We start from the raw sequence: 17,107 nt of genomic DNA on the forward strand, positions 1-17,107 counted from the left end.
TTTTACAAATATAACTTTATTGCATTTTAAAGGCCCAGTGATCTCTAAGGTCCCTTTAGTTTTCACTTATTTGAATTGAATTTGTTTCTGTCTGCAAAAGCGCTTATCTGCCAGCTTGTAGATCACTGTGTTTGGAAGCTGTGAGAAGACCTCTGAATATAATCCCCTCATTTTGCAGATGAGGAAACTGAGGCCCTTCACGTGCTCCCTCAGGTAAGTAAAGTTATATAATCAGGTAGACTGCCAAATCAGTGTATTCCTCCATATAGATGCTAACAATGCTTATGTTAGTCTAATAAATAAAACCAGGGCAATAGATTAGTTTGGTACACTTTGGTGGTGCTGGTATTTGGTTGTCCCTCCTTCATTCACCAGGACCGATTCATTCTGGCTTCCAACACAATCCTGCTTCCTAGAGTTTTATCCTTATTTGTAAATCCTTTACCTTCTGTCTTAGAATCAATACTATGCATTGGTCCCAAGGCAGAAGAGCACTAAAGGCTAGGCAACTGGAGTTAAATGATGTGCAGCTAGGAAATGTCTGAGGCTGGATTTGAATCCAGGACCCTTCTGATCCAGGCCTGGTGCTCTATTTATCCACTGAGCTACCTAGCTGCCCCTAGAGTTTTATCTTTAGAGGCAGGAGACAGTCAAACAAAAGACACCAGGCATATTTTGGGGGGAGGTGGGGTCGCAGGATACATTTATTTTCACTTAAATGTAGAAGGAAAAATGTCTCACACACCCCTTTGTAGGGGACTGTATGCCACCAGCAACTCTTTCCCCCCATCCCACATCCATACAGGCACTTGGGCACAAGAGCACACATACAAAGAGTCCACAGGTTGTCTCAGTCCTCCCCTCTCACTGCCCCCAGAGCTGACAAAGGGTAGATGAGGGACCCAAGGGTCCCTTCCCTAATCTATGTCCCTGGGAGATGGGGGGTTGGGTTGGAGAGAGAGAGAAAGAACGAACCAGGGGCCAGGAGTGAGCAAATGAAGCTATACCTTTGAAAGTTTTGTTCATTTAGCACCCTACCACCTAGCAGGGTGGAGGAATGTGGTGGTAAATCCCCGATAGAACCCTGACTCTTACCTCTCTCCAGCAAGCTCCCACACCACAGCCCTTTGGTTTCTCAGATAAAACAAAACAAATAGCCCTTGTAAGGCCTCCTCCCCCCACCCCCAACAGAACAGCCCTGGCTTATAAGAGAATCACAGAATGTACCCTTCACATGAAGCAATAACAACAGAACAAGAACTTAACTTTAGAGTTGAGAATTTCAGCCCTGGAGATAATAATGGTAATAACAATGATTCACATTTTTATGGCATTTAGAAAGTGCTTTTGTCACAAAGATCTTTTGAGGCAAGCAGTATAAGTATTAAGATCCTCATTTCATAAATGAGGAAACTGAGGTTCAGAGAGGGGAAGTAAAAAATCTGGGTCTTCTGACTCCAAGTCCAGGGAGTGCTCTTTCTTGTTACATTCCATCGGCAAGCTTTCTTCTTTCCCATTTGGTACCCATTTGCCATTGTCACTCAGAGATTCTGCTATACCAAAGTCATTCTTCCAAGTCCTCCTTGTCTACTCATTGCTGGATGGTTTTTGTTAGCTTGAAATGATTCCAGTTGAAGGTAGGATTCTCCTTCATCTTAGCATGTCAGGACATTCAAGGAGTTAAAGTCTGGAGATTTTCCAAGAGAAACTGTGATAATAATACTCAGAGGAGAGGAGCTTATTCTCTGCCCTCTGGAGCATCCAGGTGAGGGGGCAGGGTGAGCAGTCTGGAGCTAGTTGGAAGAGTAATGGGGGTCTGGTCAATAGGAGCACCAAGGTGCTGAGGGCCCCATTGTGAAGTTCCAAGACTGTGGGCTTACCAAGTCTTCCCATTTGCTTCCATCAATGAAGGAGGGTGGGTGTCAGGAGCCCTGGGCTCAGGGGACAGGAAGATGGTAGAAGGGTACAATTTGGAATCATCTTTCACTCTGGTTTTCACTTCTCTAAGGCCTCTGGCTTAGCTTTTTTTTTCTTCATTTTAAAATAAGTTCTAGTCCTTAAAATTTTTTGCACTCCCTATCATGGCTCCTTTAGCCACTGTAGGAGCTGAGGTGTATAGTAGGTGATGATGATGTCGGCACCTGTATTTAGAGAAAAAGAAAAGGGGGTAGGAGTATCATGGCTGGTATGGAGGGATCCAACTGGGTCTGGGTGCCCTGCTCATCCTTAGGAACAAGGGGGCTGGCTTGGACTTCTTAGGAGAGAGTTTTTGCAGTCACCAGAGAAGTATCTTGTGTTTTAGAGGCTGGAGAGGCATGAGGGCACTGGATGTGGCAGTCAGGAGACTTGGCTCAAACCCAGTCCTTAGCACAGTGCCTGGTGCTTAATTAATGCTCATTGCCTGCCTGACCCAACCTTGTCTCCAGCACTTCCTGGCTAGGCAAATCCTTTGCCTCTTAGAGCCTCAGTTTCCTCCTCTGTAAAAATGGGGATAATATTTGTATTATTTACCTTATAAGGTCATTGTGAGGAAATCATTTGGTGAACCTTAAAGTTTTGAGCTAATGTCTTCTATTTCCTCAACTGAAGCAAAAGTCTCCAAACCCATGAGAGTTCTCAGACACATATTACTGACTCACTATTTCAGTATTCCCAGCTGGGCAGAAGGAATAGAAGTGGCCGAGGAGGCTCCCTCCCACCCCCTCCCTGCCTCACATACCTGCTCTCCGAAAGGCTGTCATGGCCTCCATAACAGCAGTCTTCAGATCAAGGGCCCCGGCTCGGGCACCATGCCACAGCATGGCAAACTCCCCAGAAACATGATACACAGCAAGGGGCAGGACAGAGTGCTGGAGAGGGGACTGAGGTCAGTTACAGGGAGGGGCAGATGGTATTCCTCCCCCCTCCCCCTCCCAGGAAATAGGTTCCCCTCCTCTCCAAACTCAGGATCAAGCCTGATCAACCTGACCTTTTACATCTGTCACAATTGAGGACAAATCAAAGATTGACTAGCTTTATTCTGAGGTGGTAAGTTCCCTGTTACTAGATGTATCCAAGCTGAAGCTGAGTGATCCTCTGTTAGAGATTCAAGGAGGAAACTCTGATACTGGGTCAGGATTGGACTAACCATGAACTTCCCCCTCATCCTATGATTCAGAAATTCTCCAGAATCCTTCCTTCTCTGATTTCTGCTTTTGCTCGTGACTCACCTTGTTCTTCACTTCTCTCACAATGTCCAAGTATGGTAACCCTGGTTTGACCATCAGGATATCTGCCCCTTCTCGGACATCTCGATCCTAAGGCACATGGAATAGAGAATGTAAGGCAGACAGTGGGGAATTCTGGGGTGGGAGGTAGGTGGAGCAGAGTTCTTAGGGAAGGTGGGAAGGGTGGAAAGGAATGATTATATAAGAAAGGTTAGGGGAGGGAAGGGGGTAGTCCCCATTTACACACCACAGCTCGAAGGGCCAGGCCCCGAGCCCCGGGAGGCAATTGGTAGCATCGTCGGTCCCCGAAAGCTGGGCTAGAATGTGCTGCATCCCTGTAGAGAAGGAAAAAAGCCACGTCATCAGGGTGGGGCTAACTATGGCTCTTACCACAGACTGGGAATACCAGGACTGCTGGTGCCAATTTCTCTCATTACCTCCAACTGTCACTCACCGGAAAGGACCGTAGAAACAAGAAGCAAACTTGGCACTGTAGCTCATCACTGATACCTGTCAGGAAACAGTTCCTTGGGCTGAGTGTTTTGCCCAAAAAATCTCTACATTTGGAATCAGGATTTCCAGGTGGTCCCAACTCTGTTAATTATTACCCTTGTGACTTGGAATAACTTACCCACCCTTTTTGAGCTTCTTTCCTCACCTGTAAAATGAAGCACTACTAGATGTTTTCTAATGTTCTTTGTAGGGCTATATCCTTATGAGCTTTAATAAGCCCATGGACCCTAGGCATGGGTTGGAGATGGGGCTTGGTTTTCAGGCCCTGGCAGCCACCTCCTTTTTATTCTCCCCTATTTTTCCAGGGCACTGCCTTCTTGCCCCTTACCTTGTTGCCAAGCCCGTGAGTGATTAATGCCTCTTTGATGGCAGCAATTCGCCCATCCATCATGTCTGATGGAGCCACCACCTGACAGCCTAGAGGAGGGGTTAGAAAATGGGAGGATATTGAACTAGACATTCTTGAAGGTTTCTATCAGCTCTAATCAAGTCTGATTCTATAGACAATATCATCTGATTTTGTATTTTGTCTCCCAGATAAAACAGAGCTCCCAGAATTTACCAGGTCTTCAAATACCCAGAACATGCTCTCTTTCTCTTCCCCTTCCATCAAGGTCCATGTGGCTCCTGGTTCCTTACCTGCCTTGGCATAAGCTAGAGCAACTTCTGCCAACCTCCTGCTGCTGTCCTCGGCCAGGAATGAGCCATCTTCTTTCAGGAGCCCTGTAGGATACCCAGCTGGGACTCAGGAAGGGCTCTGGGATCCCCTTCTGCCTCCTCCTCCAGGGAAGCCAGAACCCTGTACCACCAAGACTTGGCCTTGTTGGCAGAACTGCAGGAAAGAGTTGGGACTGGAGGGTATAGGAGTGGTAAGAGAACTGGAATCTGGGCAGAAGGGCAGAGCTGGGTGCTCAGGACTTACCACAGTGACCGTGGGAGGTATACGGACACAGACACACATCACAGGCTACCAGGAGACTGGGAAAAGCCTTCCGCAGCAGATGAATTGCTTGAATGGCTGGGGTGTCTTCTGTGTCAGCTCCTGAGCCCCGCTCATCCTTGGAGAGGGAGGATGATGGCTTTATCACTGACATTTAGGTACACCCCCATTCTACATGTACCCTCTTGTCCTTCCCTTCCCCAGTTAGTTTAGCCTCTCCATTTTTAACCCCTCCATCCCTGCTACCCATGCTCTTACCTTTGTGACCTTGCTGGGCACCCCAAAGATCAAGACACACTGTAATCCTTTGGCTACCAAGGGCCGAAGCATCTCTTCCAGCTTATTCACACCATACCTGGGGAAGGAGGTAGGTCAGCCTGAGTGCCAGGTAAACAGCCTCCTTGTCCTTCTCTAGGACTTCATCTCAGGATTTCAGATTGAGGCTAGGTAGGGCAGGACTTATCTGTGTAGTTCATTTGTGAAGGGCATTCCATGCACAAGTGTTTAATAAAAGTCTGATCAAGGCAGGAGGGGAAGAGGTAGGGCACTGGGAAATTCCATTCTATTCCATACTTCCCAAAGTGATTTCACCTCCATTTTCTCATTTAATCCTCATAAAAATCCCATGAAACAGATAGGACAGATTGAATTATTCTCATCTGGTAGTGCAAGCCAGAGAGTTTTAAGTGTCTTATCTCAAGGGTCCCACAGCTAGTTAGTGGGTGAGCCTAAATTAGAACTGAGATCTCCTGATTTCTAACTCAGAATTCTTTCTACCACAGCCATTTTTCCCTTCCCCTAGAGATCTTTTGGGAGCATCTCTTACCTGGCAATGCCAGGAAGGCTGTCGATTGGTTGCATAGCATCAGGAATGTCCCTGTGGGAAGCAGAAGGGTAAACTGTGAGAGGATGGGGGAAGGGACAAGGAGGAAAGATCAATGGTGGAGCTGAGGAGATATAAAATGGAGAATTAAAGTATCTTGGAACAATCCTTTGATCTAGAAGTTGGTTCCCAGAGTAGACCCACCCAGCAGGGTACAGGAGTTTGTGTCCTAGGCAGAAGACTAATAACCAGTACTGGTGCCAGCAATAGTTCACACTATTAATGAATACATTTGCATTCTAACACTCTTGTAAGTTTGTTGTTTTTTTAAAAACAAAACTCTTACCTTCCATCTTGGAGTCAATACTGTGTATTGGCTCCAAGGCAGAAGAATGGCAAGGGTAGGCAATGGGGGTCAAGTGACTTGCCCAGGGTCACACAGCTGGGAAGTGTCTGAGGTCAGATTTGAACCTAGGACCTCCTGTCTCTAGGCCCAGCTTTCAATCCACTGAGCTACCCAGCTTCCCCTTGCTCTTGTAAGTCTTTTTTTTTTTTTTTTTTTTAAACCCTTAACTTCTGTGTATTGGCTCCTTGGTGGAAGAGTGGTAAGGGGTGGGCAAAGGAGGGGGTCAAGTGACTTGCCCAGGGTCACACAGCTGGGAAGTATCTGAGGCCAGATTTGAACTCTAGGCCTGACTCTCAATCCACTGAGCTGCCCCCTGCTCTTGTAAGTCTTATTGATATGAATGGACTCTCCACAGCCTAATTCTCTCTGGTCAAAATGACAAGAGACTTTCTGAACCCTAGCAAAACAATGACCAGATGTCCGTCCTCTGATGATCATTTCAGGACTCACATAGCCCATGAGTGCCAGCCTGAACAGCAGCTTGGTTTTTTCCTCAGTCTCTTAATTATGACAACAATAATAAAAATTCTCTACAATTAGATTTTGTGGCTTTGGGAGAGTATTATGGTTTTCATCATATTTGTGATCATCATACTTGTGAGCTAGGCAGGAGAAGGATTATTATATACATTTTATAGACAAGGCATAAGCTCAGAAAGGAAAAGTTATTTGTTGAAGTTGATAGAAGGAAGGTCTAAGGCTGGCTTAATCCTTAAAGATGGCTTAGAGTTTCTGAGGGGAAGAAGAGGCAGGCAGGGAACCTATATTTCAGCAGCCCCATGTCCTTATCAGCTCAGTTTTATGTGATGAACACTCACTCAGCTGAACTCTGTAGACCCTTCCTCTTGCACCCAAACCCCACAAGCAAGGCTTGGAAGTTGGAGATATTCCCAAGCACTTACGTGACAAAGATGGGGTAGATGAGATTGGAGGCATCAAAGGTACTGGCTGCTGCCTGCCAGTTTCGCAACAATGGGTGGAAGTAGCCACTGTGAAGCACTGACTGGGGCTGCATGACTAGGGCTCAGCAATGGTCCTGGAGACAAACAATGAAGAAGTATTTACTGATGCCCCATACCCAGTCCAGATCTTACAATCACATTGAAGGAAAAAAAGATATACATGCCCTTTTCCTCCCTCCCTCCCCCCCCCCCCCCACTTGAAGGGAGGTCTTGGCAAAGCAGGGACATGAATTAAAGAGATTGCTGTAATGATTTCAGGACAAAGGACTAGAGAGATGAGTAGATGAGTTGAGTTTTAAACATTTCTTATAGGGGATACTGAGTTGAGTTTTCTAGGCTACTTTACCCCAGGCTGGGTCTCCTACAGTTCTACTGTGCCCAACAGGTTGGAGTTGCTGCTGCTTAATCTACTACAGATGAAATAATGGGCTCCTTTCCCAGCCAACCTAAAAGCCCTATCTTAGCTTTCAAAGTTTAGTTCGTTTGGTGGTTTTGTTATCACTAGAAACATGGGACCTCGGGCTCTTGCCACACCCTAGGGCCAATATACTCCCTTCTCTTCCCCCTACCCCCCAACAAATTCCTCTTCTTCCCTACCAACCCAGGATCCTTACCCCTCAGATACATCCACCTTCCCCGGCACACACATTCAGCTCTCTCTCTCTCCAAAAGCATATCTTGGGGCCACAGACACTTCATAATAGCTCACAACTGGGACAGAAGTGAGCTTGTTCTTTGGTTACATCTGACTCCTTTGGGTGGTTTTTCTTGGTAAAGATACTGGAATGGTTGGCCATTTCCTTCTCTAGTTCTTTTGGATAGATGAGGAAACCGAGGCAAGTAGGCTTAAGTGACTTGGCCCAGGGTCACATTGCTAGTAAGTTTCTGAGTCCAGATTTGAACTCAGGAAGACAAGTTCCTGACTCCAGGCCCAGTGCTCTATTCACTGTCCCATTTAGCTGCCCTAGAAGTGAGCTACAGGTTTAAAAATTTTGTGTGCCTTTGTGAAAGGGACACCCACCTAAGAACTCACATCCTACAGATCTCCCAGGTTCCTCAGCTGTAAAATGAAGAGGTTGGATTGAGAAGATCTCATCTAGCTCTAACATCTTACATGATTTCTGACACTTCTGAGGGGCAGGGAACCCACAGTATGATGGAGGGAGCAGACAACTAACATTGGTCCTAATTCTTTGGCTTCTGAAGGTCAGATCTTGTGAGCCAATTTTCTGCTGGTTTTTCTCTGCCAGTTTTACCTTATCCTTTTCCAAGCCTTCAGCAGGTTCAGGGTTAGCACATAAAAGGCCCCTGAGGCAATCCCAAGAACAACCAGTTCTTGGATATCATTATATCACTATAGGTAAATAAGGCTAGTCTTGGACAGGTGAAATCCCAATTAATCCAGTCACCTTATATGGGCCAATCACTCCAACCTCCTCTTCTCCCAGAGTTGCTAATGTTTCACAAGGTTTGGCTTCTCTGCACAGTCAGATCCTAAGAGGAGTTTTGGGAACTTTGGGAAGGTACTGGAAGAGAGGCTGGGCAAACCTTTTAACAACAGATATAGTTGTCAAGGTATTGCAGTGGAAAGGGTGCTGGATCTAGAGTAAGGAAGACTCTTTATTCTGAGTTCAAATTTGGCTCCTTAAACTTCTTAGCTGTGTGACCCTAGGCAAGCCACTTAATCCAGTTTACCTGAGCTAGATAAGGAAATGGCAAACTATTCCAGTATCTTTACTAATATTCCCTCCTCCCCCCCCAAAAGGGGTCACAAAGAGTCAGACACCACTGAAAACCACTGAACAACAATAATATTTGTCAAATACTATTGCCAGAGATTCAGGGCAGGAACCTGAGATCACAGCTTGGCACCAGTAGAATGAGATTCAGGGAAGCAGACAAGAAGGTCCAGGGCAGGGAAATGACTTACCCAAGGTCATAGTTTATAGTAATGCTAAAACTAGAACCCAGGACTTTGTCCAAATATTCTTTCAACTAGAACAGATCTAACACCAGGAGACTTTGCCTTTTTTTTTTTTTTTTTTTAAAGAGTGAGAAGAACGCTCACTGATCAGCAACAAAGTCCAGTTTCAAAGTTTACAGTGAGAGGGTAAAGCTACTGGATACCAGACTCAGCAAGACATCACACCGAGGGTGCTGGGTTATAAGTGGTACAAGGAAGGGGGGAATGAATGCTAATGCCATCACATTAGATAACCAAAACCTAGAGGGACATTAAAGGAGTAGACAATAGCAATAACCAGCCAGGCAGAAGCAGAAAAAATTCCCCAAGCTTACAGGCTGGAAAATACTCTTCTTGCCAAGGAGTGGGGAGTGGGGAGTATTGTCTGGCCTGAGATTTCAAATGACTCAGTCAGAAAAGGGGCATTAAATTCTCACTACTCTAGGCTGTTGTTTGCCTTCGTGATCTTGAAAATCTAGAGAGCTTTATATCTTGGTGCTGGGAGGAGGTACTGGTCCTGGGAGTTGGGAGAGAAGGTAAAAGTCCTAGGGTCAATTCTTTTAGGGCAAGTGCCCAGGCTGGGTGATTAGTCTGGGACAGGCCCCCAAGGTATACTCAAGGGCAGGCCATGTGACCCCAGCCCTGGCTCTAAGTCCTGAATCTGTTTTCCATATCCGTAGGGGCAGCAAAGATTTGCAATTATGGTAGCGACCAAAGGAAAGGAGCTCAGCCTGAACCAGAGACCTACTTAGTAAAGCAGAATGGAACGGTGGGGAATGCCGGCTCCCCTGGACAAACCAGAGGGCTGCACGGCAGGAGGGTTCATGTCTGGGTTAGTACCAGGACCTGCACCCAGGAAACTGCAACTGGGGTAGGGATGGCTCTATTAAAGTGGGTGAAGGAAGCCTAGGGCAGAAATATGAGGCTAGGACTAGTAATGAGTATATCGAGCCAGGAGACCAGACTCTGCTATACAGTGATAGTGACCTTCGACAAGTCAATTTCCCTTAATCTACTTCTGCGGGAGAGACCAGCTGATCCTTCGAGCTCTAACACCCTGAAGTCTACCAACTCAGAGGTCCCATCCATGCCTCCAGCTCCCGACCCTCGCTCCCACAGAGAGGAGAGGAGGAAGCCTGGGAGCTGGGGTGGGGGTGGGGGTGGGGGGCGCAGCTCGGGGCTACGATTGTCCGGAGGACATGGGGAGGCGACCCTCCATCTAGGGCTGTCCTGTCTGGCTGAAGGTGGCTGCGCACCCTCTTCCCGGCCGGAGAGACGCTAAGCCCAAGCTCTCTAGCCCCCCTTTCCTCCTGGCCCAGTCCATCACCCGGATCCCCGCTTACCGGTTACTGCCTCGGAGCTGCAGAAACCCCGGCTGGTGTGTAGAGCTCTAAGCCGCGGTCCTAAGTAAGCCCACGTGGGGGTGGGGCGGGCTCACCCGGAAGCAACTCTCCGTGGCCAAGCCCCGCCCCCTAGGAGCCCTCTCCTAGTCCCTGTCCTTGCACTGGCTGGCTCGGAGCTGGAGTCACTCTCCCTCTCGGTCTCCCCGGCAGCCCCCGTTATTAGCTCATTCTTGGAGGGGGGGGGGGGCTGTCACCGGGCAAGAGGCCCCCAACCCTGCAGGGGACAAGGGCCGGGCGGGTGGGGAGTCACATATGAAAGGGCCCGCAGGATAACTGACCCAAGGCTGGTGGTAAGGGGAGTACTTTTTAATGACTCCGTCAAGGAAGGAGGAGAATCTACGAGCAATTATCGAGCCGCCATGTGTGAAGACGCTGGGTCATAAAAAGATGACTAAGACATTCCTTGCCTGCTTACAGTATTGTGGGAGACAGGACTTAGCGCAAAGTGAAACTGAGCACCGAATGCCCATGTGTGAACTAGAAAACAAATGCAGGGGGCATTCAGAGAAGAGTTAGAACCAAGTGGGATGGAGTCCAAGGTAGGAGTCGAAAGGGCACTGGAAAAGATTTTGGAAAGGGCACGGTTGGGGAGAAAAGCCATCTCTTTCTCTTTAAGACACAAGTTTTTTAAGGAGAAAGGACTGAATGAGATAAATGGTTATATAGAATAGCAGAAGATATGTCTGGATAGTAAACTGGGGCCACATTTATGGAGGACCTTAAAAGCCCAAATAAAGTTTGGCCCAGCTAAAAAGGCAACACAGCCAATACAAACTCCCACTGAAAGTGGTCCATGTACAGATTGAAGGCTAGAAGGAAAATCAGCTGAGAAGCAAATGCTAATTCAGGTGTGACAGAAACAAGCACTCCATCAAGAATCATAAAATCTTAGACGCTGGCTAGTCCAACCTCTCACCTAATTAAGGAAACTTCTAATATCCAAGCTATCAGAAAAACAAAAAGCAAACCCAACTGTTGTTTGTTAAGGATTCAAGTGACTAAGAAATGCAAATTAAAGCAGCTTTTAAATTCCTCCTCACACCTATCACGTTGCAAGGATGACGGATGTTGGGAGGATTGTAGGAAAACAGCCACAATAATGCAGTGAGTACACTTCTGAATTGGTACTTCCATTCTGGAAAGCAATTTGCCTCACAAGGTTCTGAACAGAACCTTTTTATCCAGCTATGACCTCTGCTAGGTCCAGTGGTTCCCAAACTTCTTTGGCCTATTGCCCCCTTTCCAGAAAAAAATATTACCCTGTCACATACTATCACCGCCCCCTTAGTTATTCACCACCCCCAAATGCACCAGTGGCCATCACTGCCCCCCTGGATTGCTGCAGCACCCACCAGGGGGGCGGTGGTGCCCACTTTGGGAATCACTGGCTCAGAGACTAGAGGAAAAGGACTCACACACGTAAATAGTTGGAGTAGCTCTTTTTCTAATGGCAAAGAATTGGAAATTTAAGGGAGTAATCAATTAGGGGATGTTATGGTATAGGAATTCAGTTGAATACTACTGTTCCCCCATAAGAAATGACTGAAGGGATGAGTACAATTTGTACAATAACAGTATTGTAAAGACAAAAGAATTTTGAAAGACACAGGAATTTCAATCAATGTGATGACCAATGATAAGCTTCACTACCTGACTCAGGTGATAGACTCAAGATATAGACTATTAGGGAATTTGTTTTGCTTGACTATATTAAAAACTAGTAACAGCATTCATATAGAGCTTTACAGATATTACCTAATTTTTTTTCTTAAAACATCCAAGAGTGTACAACATAAGTGCTATGTGTGAGTATATATATATGTGTGTGTGTGTATGTATATATATTAAACCTTTACCTTCTTAGTATGAATTCACAGAATAGCAAGGACTAGGCAATGGAGGTTAAGTGACTTGCCCTGGGTCACACAGCTAGGATGTTATCTGAGACCAAATTCGAAACTAGGACCACTTATCGCCAAGTATAGTGCTCTATTGTCCACTGTGCTACCTAGCTGCCAAGTATATGGGGGGTATACATACTCTCTTAATTTGAATATATATTTTTTTAAGCAAGGATTCCCCAACCCCTTCCAAATAAGGTGGTAAAGGAGGAAGAAAAAATATTTGTTAACTGAGAGCACAAACAAATCCAAAAGACAATCCTTCACAGTTTTCAGGTGGTCATCCAGGTTCTTCTTGAGTATCTTCAGGAAGAGAAAGCTCAATTTCCCACAAAATTTTTTCTATTGGACATCTCTAGTTGCTAGAGCTTCTTTGTAAATCGGCATTTGATTTCCTCTAACATCCGTTCACTGGGCCCCTCTTCTCCCCATTGGTACCTAATAAAATGAGCCTGTTACAATCCTTCTGTAACAGACCTTCTGGTATTTTAAATATCAGCAATCATCTTTCCCTCCCCGTCAGTCTTTTCATGGCTACACAAAACACAGGCCTCCTTTCCATCTCCATGTTCTTTTTCAACAATCAACAAATATTCATGACATGACCCAGAAAGCAAATAATGTATTTGTGAAAGAAGAATGAACAAGGACTGAATTATTAATGGGCAGGGAATTTTGAGGTGATAATTTCAAATAATTTTAAGGATTTAAAAATATTTACTCAATTAAAGCAGTGTCATGAAGAACAGGTCTGCCAAGCTGTTACTTTTCTGATACAAGAGGAACACCTGCTGGCCATCCAGGGAGCTGCAAAACTAATTTTCTATGGCTCTCATAGTATAAAATACAGACAACTCAATGAATGTCATTTCTGTCAAATAGTCACCATGAACAGATGTGGAACAACAAAAAGTAATTATTTTTAATAACATTCTTTATTTATACAAACCATTAAGTTTCCCTCCCCCAAATGAAGTGAGTGAAATGAGATTCTTTCCTCATTTATCAAAAAACTTGTCCCTATATAAGCCACTAATGAGTAAATGGTAACAAGCTACATTTGTTCACCTGTCATACTCTAGTTGAGAGCAGAATCACTATCACAATTTTATAGACCAAAAAAAGGAAGACTAGGGGTTGAATTTGGCAAGAACTTTTACTCCCAATTCTCAAGGTAGCTCTTTACAGAGAAAGACAGACTGTGGTTACTGTGGGACTGTTTCTCTAGCTAAATACATTTTTTTTTTTTTTGCCATGGGGATAAAGATTTTCTAGGAGCTCCCAGCCTTCAGAAATTGCCACTTAACTTAAAGTACCTGGGAGTTAATGGAAAGGGAGCCTAACAAAAGATGAAGGCCCCATGGAAGCCACTTTAGAAGGGTAGTTTACTAGAATTATATTCCTAAGCATTATTTGATTTCATTAAAAGTTATTCCATCAAGCTGTCTTTAAAAGATGAAAGTCAGAACTATTGGACTGGAAGAAAACTTTACATTTCTTAAATTAAGCCAGATGGAAGGTAACATGTTAGCAAAGCAAAGAATAGTTTGGAGAGAATGACTGTAGTGTCTGGAAGAAATGGATTTTGGAGCTGGTCATTTATTAAATAAAAAAGCTAAGAACCAAAAGGATGAACCTAAGAGTTTCATTAGAAAACAAAAAGTAAAGGGATTATGTATACCAGAAACATCTGTTTCCAAACTTTTGTTCAGTAGGCAGGGGAAGAGACTTTTGAGGTAAAATGCCTACTTTAAAGCAAACTCAATCTTCCACTAATATAGTGAAGTATAAAATTCAAAACAGATACAAAAGTGCTAAGTAGAGTGTGGCAAAAAGGGACTAAATCTCAAATTCGGCACAAGACTAGGGGAAAATTCAGAAAGAGAAGATACAAACCAAAGGAAGCAGAACCTTGCTGAAAGTTACTTTCAAGGAATTAAATTTCTTTATTTACCCCCAAACTTTTTAGACAGTGCCCAAAATCCAGAGTGCTGCAATCACTCTTTCACAGACTACTCATGTTCAGAGTTTAAATCTCTCCAATTTCCAGCTGCCTCTACAGCCCCTAAATAACAGATAGTATGAAATATGGGTCATAAAACAGGAAGTGAAATAAATGGATTTTCCACACTTTCCCCCCTGTATAAAATCAGATGAAATGGCAGTTCATAACCTTACCTTGTCAAAAGGTCACAATTTATGGATTATATAATAGTGAAATTGGAAAGCTCTCATTCAGGAAAACTCTGGGAATTATTCAAGTATTCTTAGGTCCTTAGAAATGAGTTTCTTAGTAGTGAAGGAAAAGGCCATAGAATTCTCTGTTAAAGAGCACAACATAGGCAACAGAGTCACAGCTCCAAGTTTCCTGATCATCTGAAATACCATTCTCTCCAGGAAGCTCAATTGTCAACTTCTTCATCATTTTGTTCCTCCTCTTCCATCCTTTCATCATCCTCATCATTATCATCTTCCCTACTCTTGTCTTGCTCTTCAGAATCTGTCCTTTTGTCTTTATCTTTCTTCTTTTGCTCTGAAGCTTCCTTCTTACCTTTCTGTTCACGTCTATATGCTAGAAGTAGAAGGAGGCTATCATAAGGCAAGAATGAATGGAACCAAATGATCTCTCTTTAATAGTTTACTCAATTTAAAAAACAGAGAGGCAATGGGATCTGAAACAGACTGAAATGAAGATATATCCAAAACACAAAACTACATTAAGTCCAACTGGTTAAATCAGATGACCATCAACTTTACCAAGAAGCTATAGCTACCTGCCCAAGAAAATAGAAGGGTTGTTACCATCTAGTGCTTCTTTCAAAGGAGAAATGAATCGCTGAAATTCCATCTCTTCCATGGCTGACAGTACATCACCAGCATTTAGGGTCTTCCGCTTTCCTTTCATTGCAAAGTTGTTTGCACTTAGTGGGGAGGAAAAAAGGAAAGATGAATTACCTTGCCAACTCCTATTTCAGGACATTAAAGACAACTGAGTGAAATATATTAGCAAATCTGATTGCCTGAAGCCAAGATCTAGGAAGAGTACCTATAGCGTCAAACTTTAGCCTGTAATTCCTAATAACAACTACTTTAGTTTGGTAAAGGAAAGAAAGTGGGAAAGATACTAAGTGCAGCAGTCTTAAGCCTGCTACCTACCTCAAAGATGTTGTGGCAGGGAGAAAGGACTTCATAAATATTTGCTATTATTATTACTAATCATCTTTTCTGCTCCTCATTTTACATTTTAATGTAGAAACTGAAGTTTAAAGAGAGTTGACCTTTGAGATCAGATCAGTGGTTCTCAGAGTATTGGTCTATACAAAAATACATTTTAATTTCTAATACAGCAAACACTGTTAGCTATAACTCACTTTAAATAAAACTCTTTGGGGGAGGGCCCCTTAATAATTTTTAAGAATGCAAAGGAGTCCCGAAACTGAAATGTTTGATTAAACACTAATCTAGGCCAATCCTCCCTAATAATTTTACAGATGAGGAAATTGAGGCCCAAAGATGGATTTCCTAATATTAGATACTTTTCACCTTAAGGAGAGAAAACTACAAGTCTTTCTCTAACTCTGCTTCCATAAAGAACTAGGGATGGCCAAACTGACCTCCCGATGGAGGTAGCATGGCATAGTGGAAGGAGTATCAGGGCTAGAATGAGTAAGGAGATCAAAGTTCAAATCCTAATTCTGTTCATTTGTTGTGGGATTATTAGCAAGTCTTTTCACCATTAAGTCTTAGTGAGATCAATTTGAGGGTGAGGGAGATAATCTCCAAGTTCAAGCTAATCTACATTTCTTAAGTGTCTTAAATGTGTAAGATTTTGGGCTAGGAGCTAAAGATAGGGAGCTGTCACTGGACCTATTATGATTTCACTGGTACAGCACACTCTTAGTAGGGGAAAATTTTCCTCTCTAAGGCAGGTCATCTACCCCTTTCTCCGAAAATTAAAGTCTTAGAGAACTGCCTAGGGCACTCACTGGGAGAGATTAAATGATCTGCCCAGGGTCACACTGCTTAAGTATGTCAGAAGCTGGATTTAACCCACTGGGTCTTCCTAGTTTTTGGCTCTCTCCACGTATAAGCCAAGCAGCTTCTGGCAATACAAAAGCAAACAAAACTGTCCTTGGCTTCAAAAAGTTTATATTTCTACAGTGGCAATATGAAATATGCAGAGGAACATAAAAATGACCTGATAAGGGATAATTTGGGGAAGAACAGAAAAAGCTTCTTGGAGAAGGTGGCCGAAGCCTTGAGGGGACCCGGGTTTTTGAGTGAGATACATTCCAAGTATTGGGGTGGCGGCTACAAGGGGGAAGAGCCTCGGCCGGCCAGGGTTAGGAAGGGCTAGCAGCCCCACAGGGCCCAGGGAATCTCACCAGGACGTGGCGTACAGCACGAACACGCTGGCGGCCCGGGAGATGGCACTTCGAGCCTCTTTGGAGATATTGACGCCATCAGGGAGCTGCAAGGGGAGACGTGCGGCACCGGCGTTAGTGGGGTGCGCCCCAGCCCAGCCCAGCCCGGCCCTGTCCCTGGTTCGGCTCACCGCCTCCTTGATGATCCTGGTGATGACGGCATTGGGAAGGTTCAGGTCCTCAGGTCTTTCAGCCATGGCTACCTCGTCCCCACTGGGAACGCTGCCGGCCTTTCAGACAGGGAGACAGTTGAGCCCCGGGGAAACGCCTGTCGCGTTTTTTACTCAGGGCGCCAACCCGGCGTCCGTACTTCCCGCCCCCGACCGCGTGTCCTGCCTGGGCTTCCGTTTGTACGCCTGCCTCTCAGCCCCAACGCGTTCCACGCGACTCGGGAGCCGCGCCGGCCTCGTGCACTCGCGACTCGAGACTTCGTTAGGTTTCGGCCAATCCAAGGGCAGTTTGGCCGGGCCCGGAAACTTGAAGGCCCCGCCTTTCCCAGTGGTCCCCCATGGTGCAGCGCGCGGTTGCCTAGAGACCACTTTAATCCTCTCAGTGTCGCGCAGACG

General features: G+C 45.0%; 2 protein-coding genes across 3 annotated transcripts; both read right to left on the bottom strand.

Annotated features, from left to right (window-relative positions):
* Positions 1-673: 673 nt before the first annotated feature.
* On the bottom strand, positions 674-10,211 carry ALAD (aminolevulinate dehydratase). The gene is made up of 12 exons (XM_044664085.1): positions 10,157-10,211; positions 6,791-6,924; positions 5,486-5,536; positions 4,918-5,014; positions 4,642-4,777; positions 4,359-4,442; positions 4,048-4,136; positions 3,661-3,716; positions 3,454-3,541; positions 3,210-3,296; positions 2,720-2,849; positions 674-2,141 (listed from the first exon to the last, which is right to left on the bottom strand). Exons 2-12 carry the CDS (start codon positions 6,901-6,903, stop codon positions 2,080-2,082), a joined length of 993 nt encoding a protein of 330 aa, XP_044520020.1. The 5' UTR covers positions 6,904-6,924; positions 10,157-10,211; the 3' UTR covers positions 674-2,079.
* A 2,867-nt stretch (positions 10,212-13,078) lies between these two features.
* POLE3 (DNA polymerase epsilon 3, accessory subunit) lies at positions 13,079-16,850 on the bottom strand. Of its 2 annotated transcripts, XR_006505374.1 has the most exons (5): positions 16,673-16,850; positions 16,503-16,588; positions 14,920-15,038; positions 14,296-14,689; positions 13,079-14,182 (listed from the first exon to the last, which is right to left on the bottom strand). XR_006505374.1 is itself a non-coding variant. In XM_044661373.1 (4 exons), exons 1-4 carry the CDS (start codon positions 16,736-16,738, stop codon positions 14,520-14,522), a joined length of 441 nt encoding a protein of 146 aa, XP_044517308.1. In that variant the 5' UTR covers positions 16,739-16,850; the 3' UTR covers positions 13,079-14,519. The 2 variants fall into 2 exon arrangements, 1 of the variants encoding a protein (XP_044517308.1); XM_044661373.1 differs by having other exon boundaries at positions 13,079-14,689.
* Positions 16,851-17,107: the final 257 nt, after the last annotated feature.

Source organism: Gracilinanus agilis, chromosome 2 (assembly GCF_016433145.1).
Source record: "Gracilinanus agilis isolate LMUSP501 chromosome 2, AgileGrace, whole genome shotgun sequence".
Classification (NCBI taxonomy): domain Eukaryota; kingdom Metazoa; phylum Chordata; class Mammalia; order Didelphimorphia; family Didelphidae; genus Gracilinanus; species Gracilinanus agilis.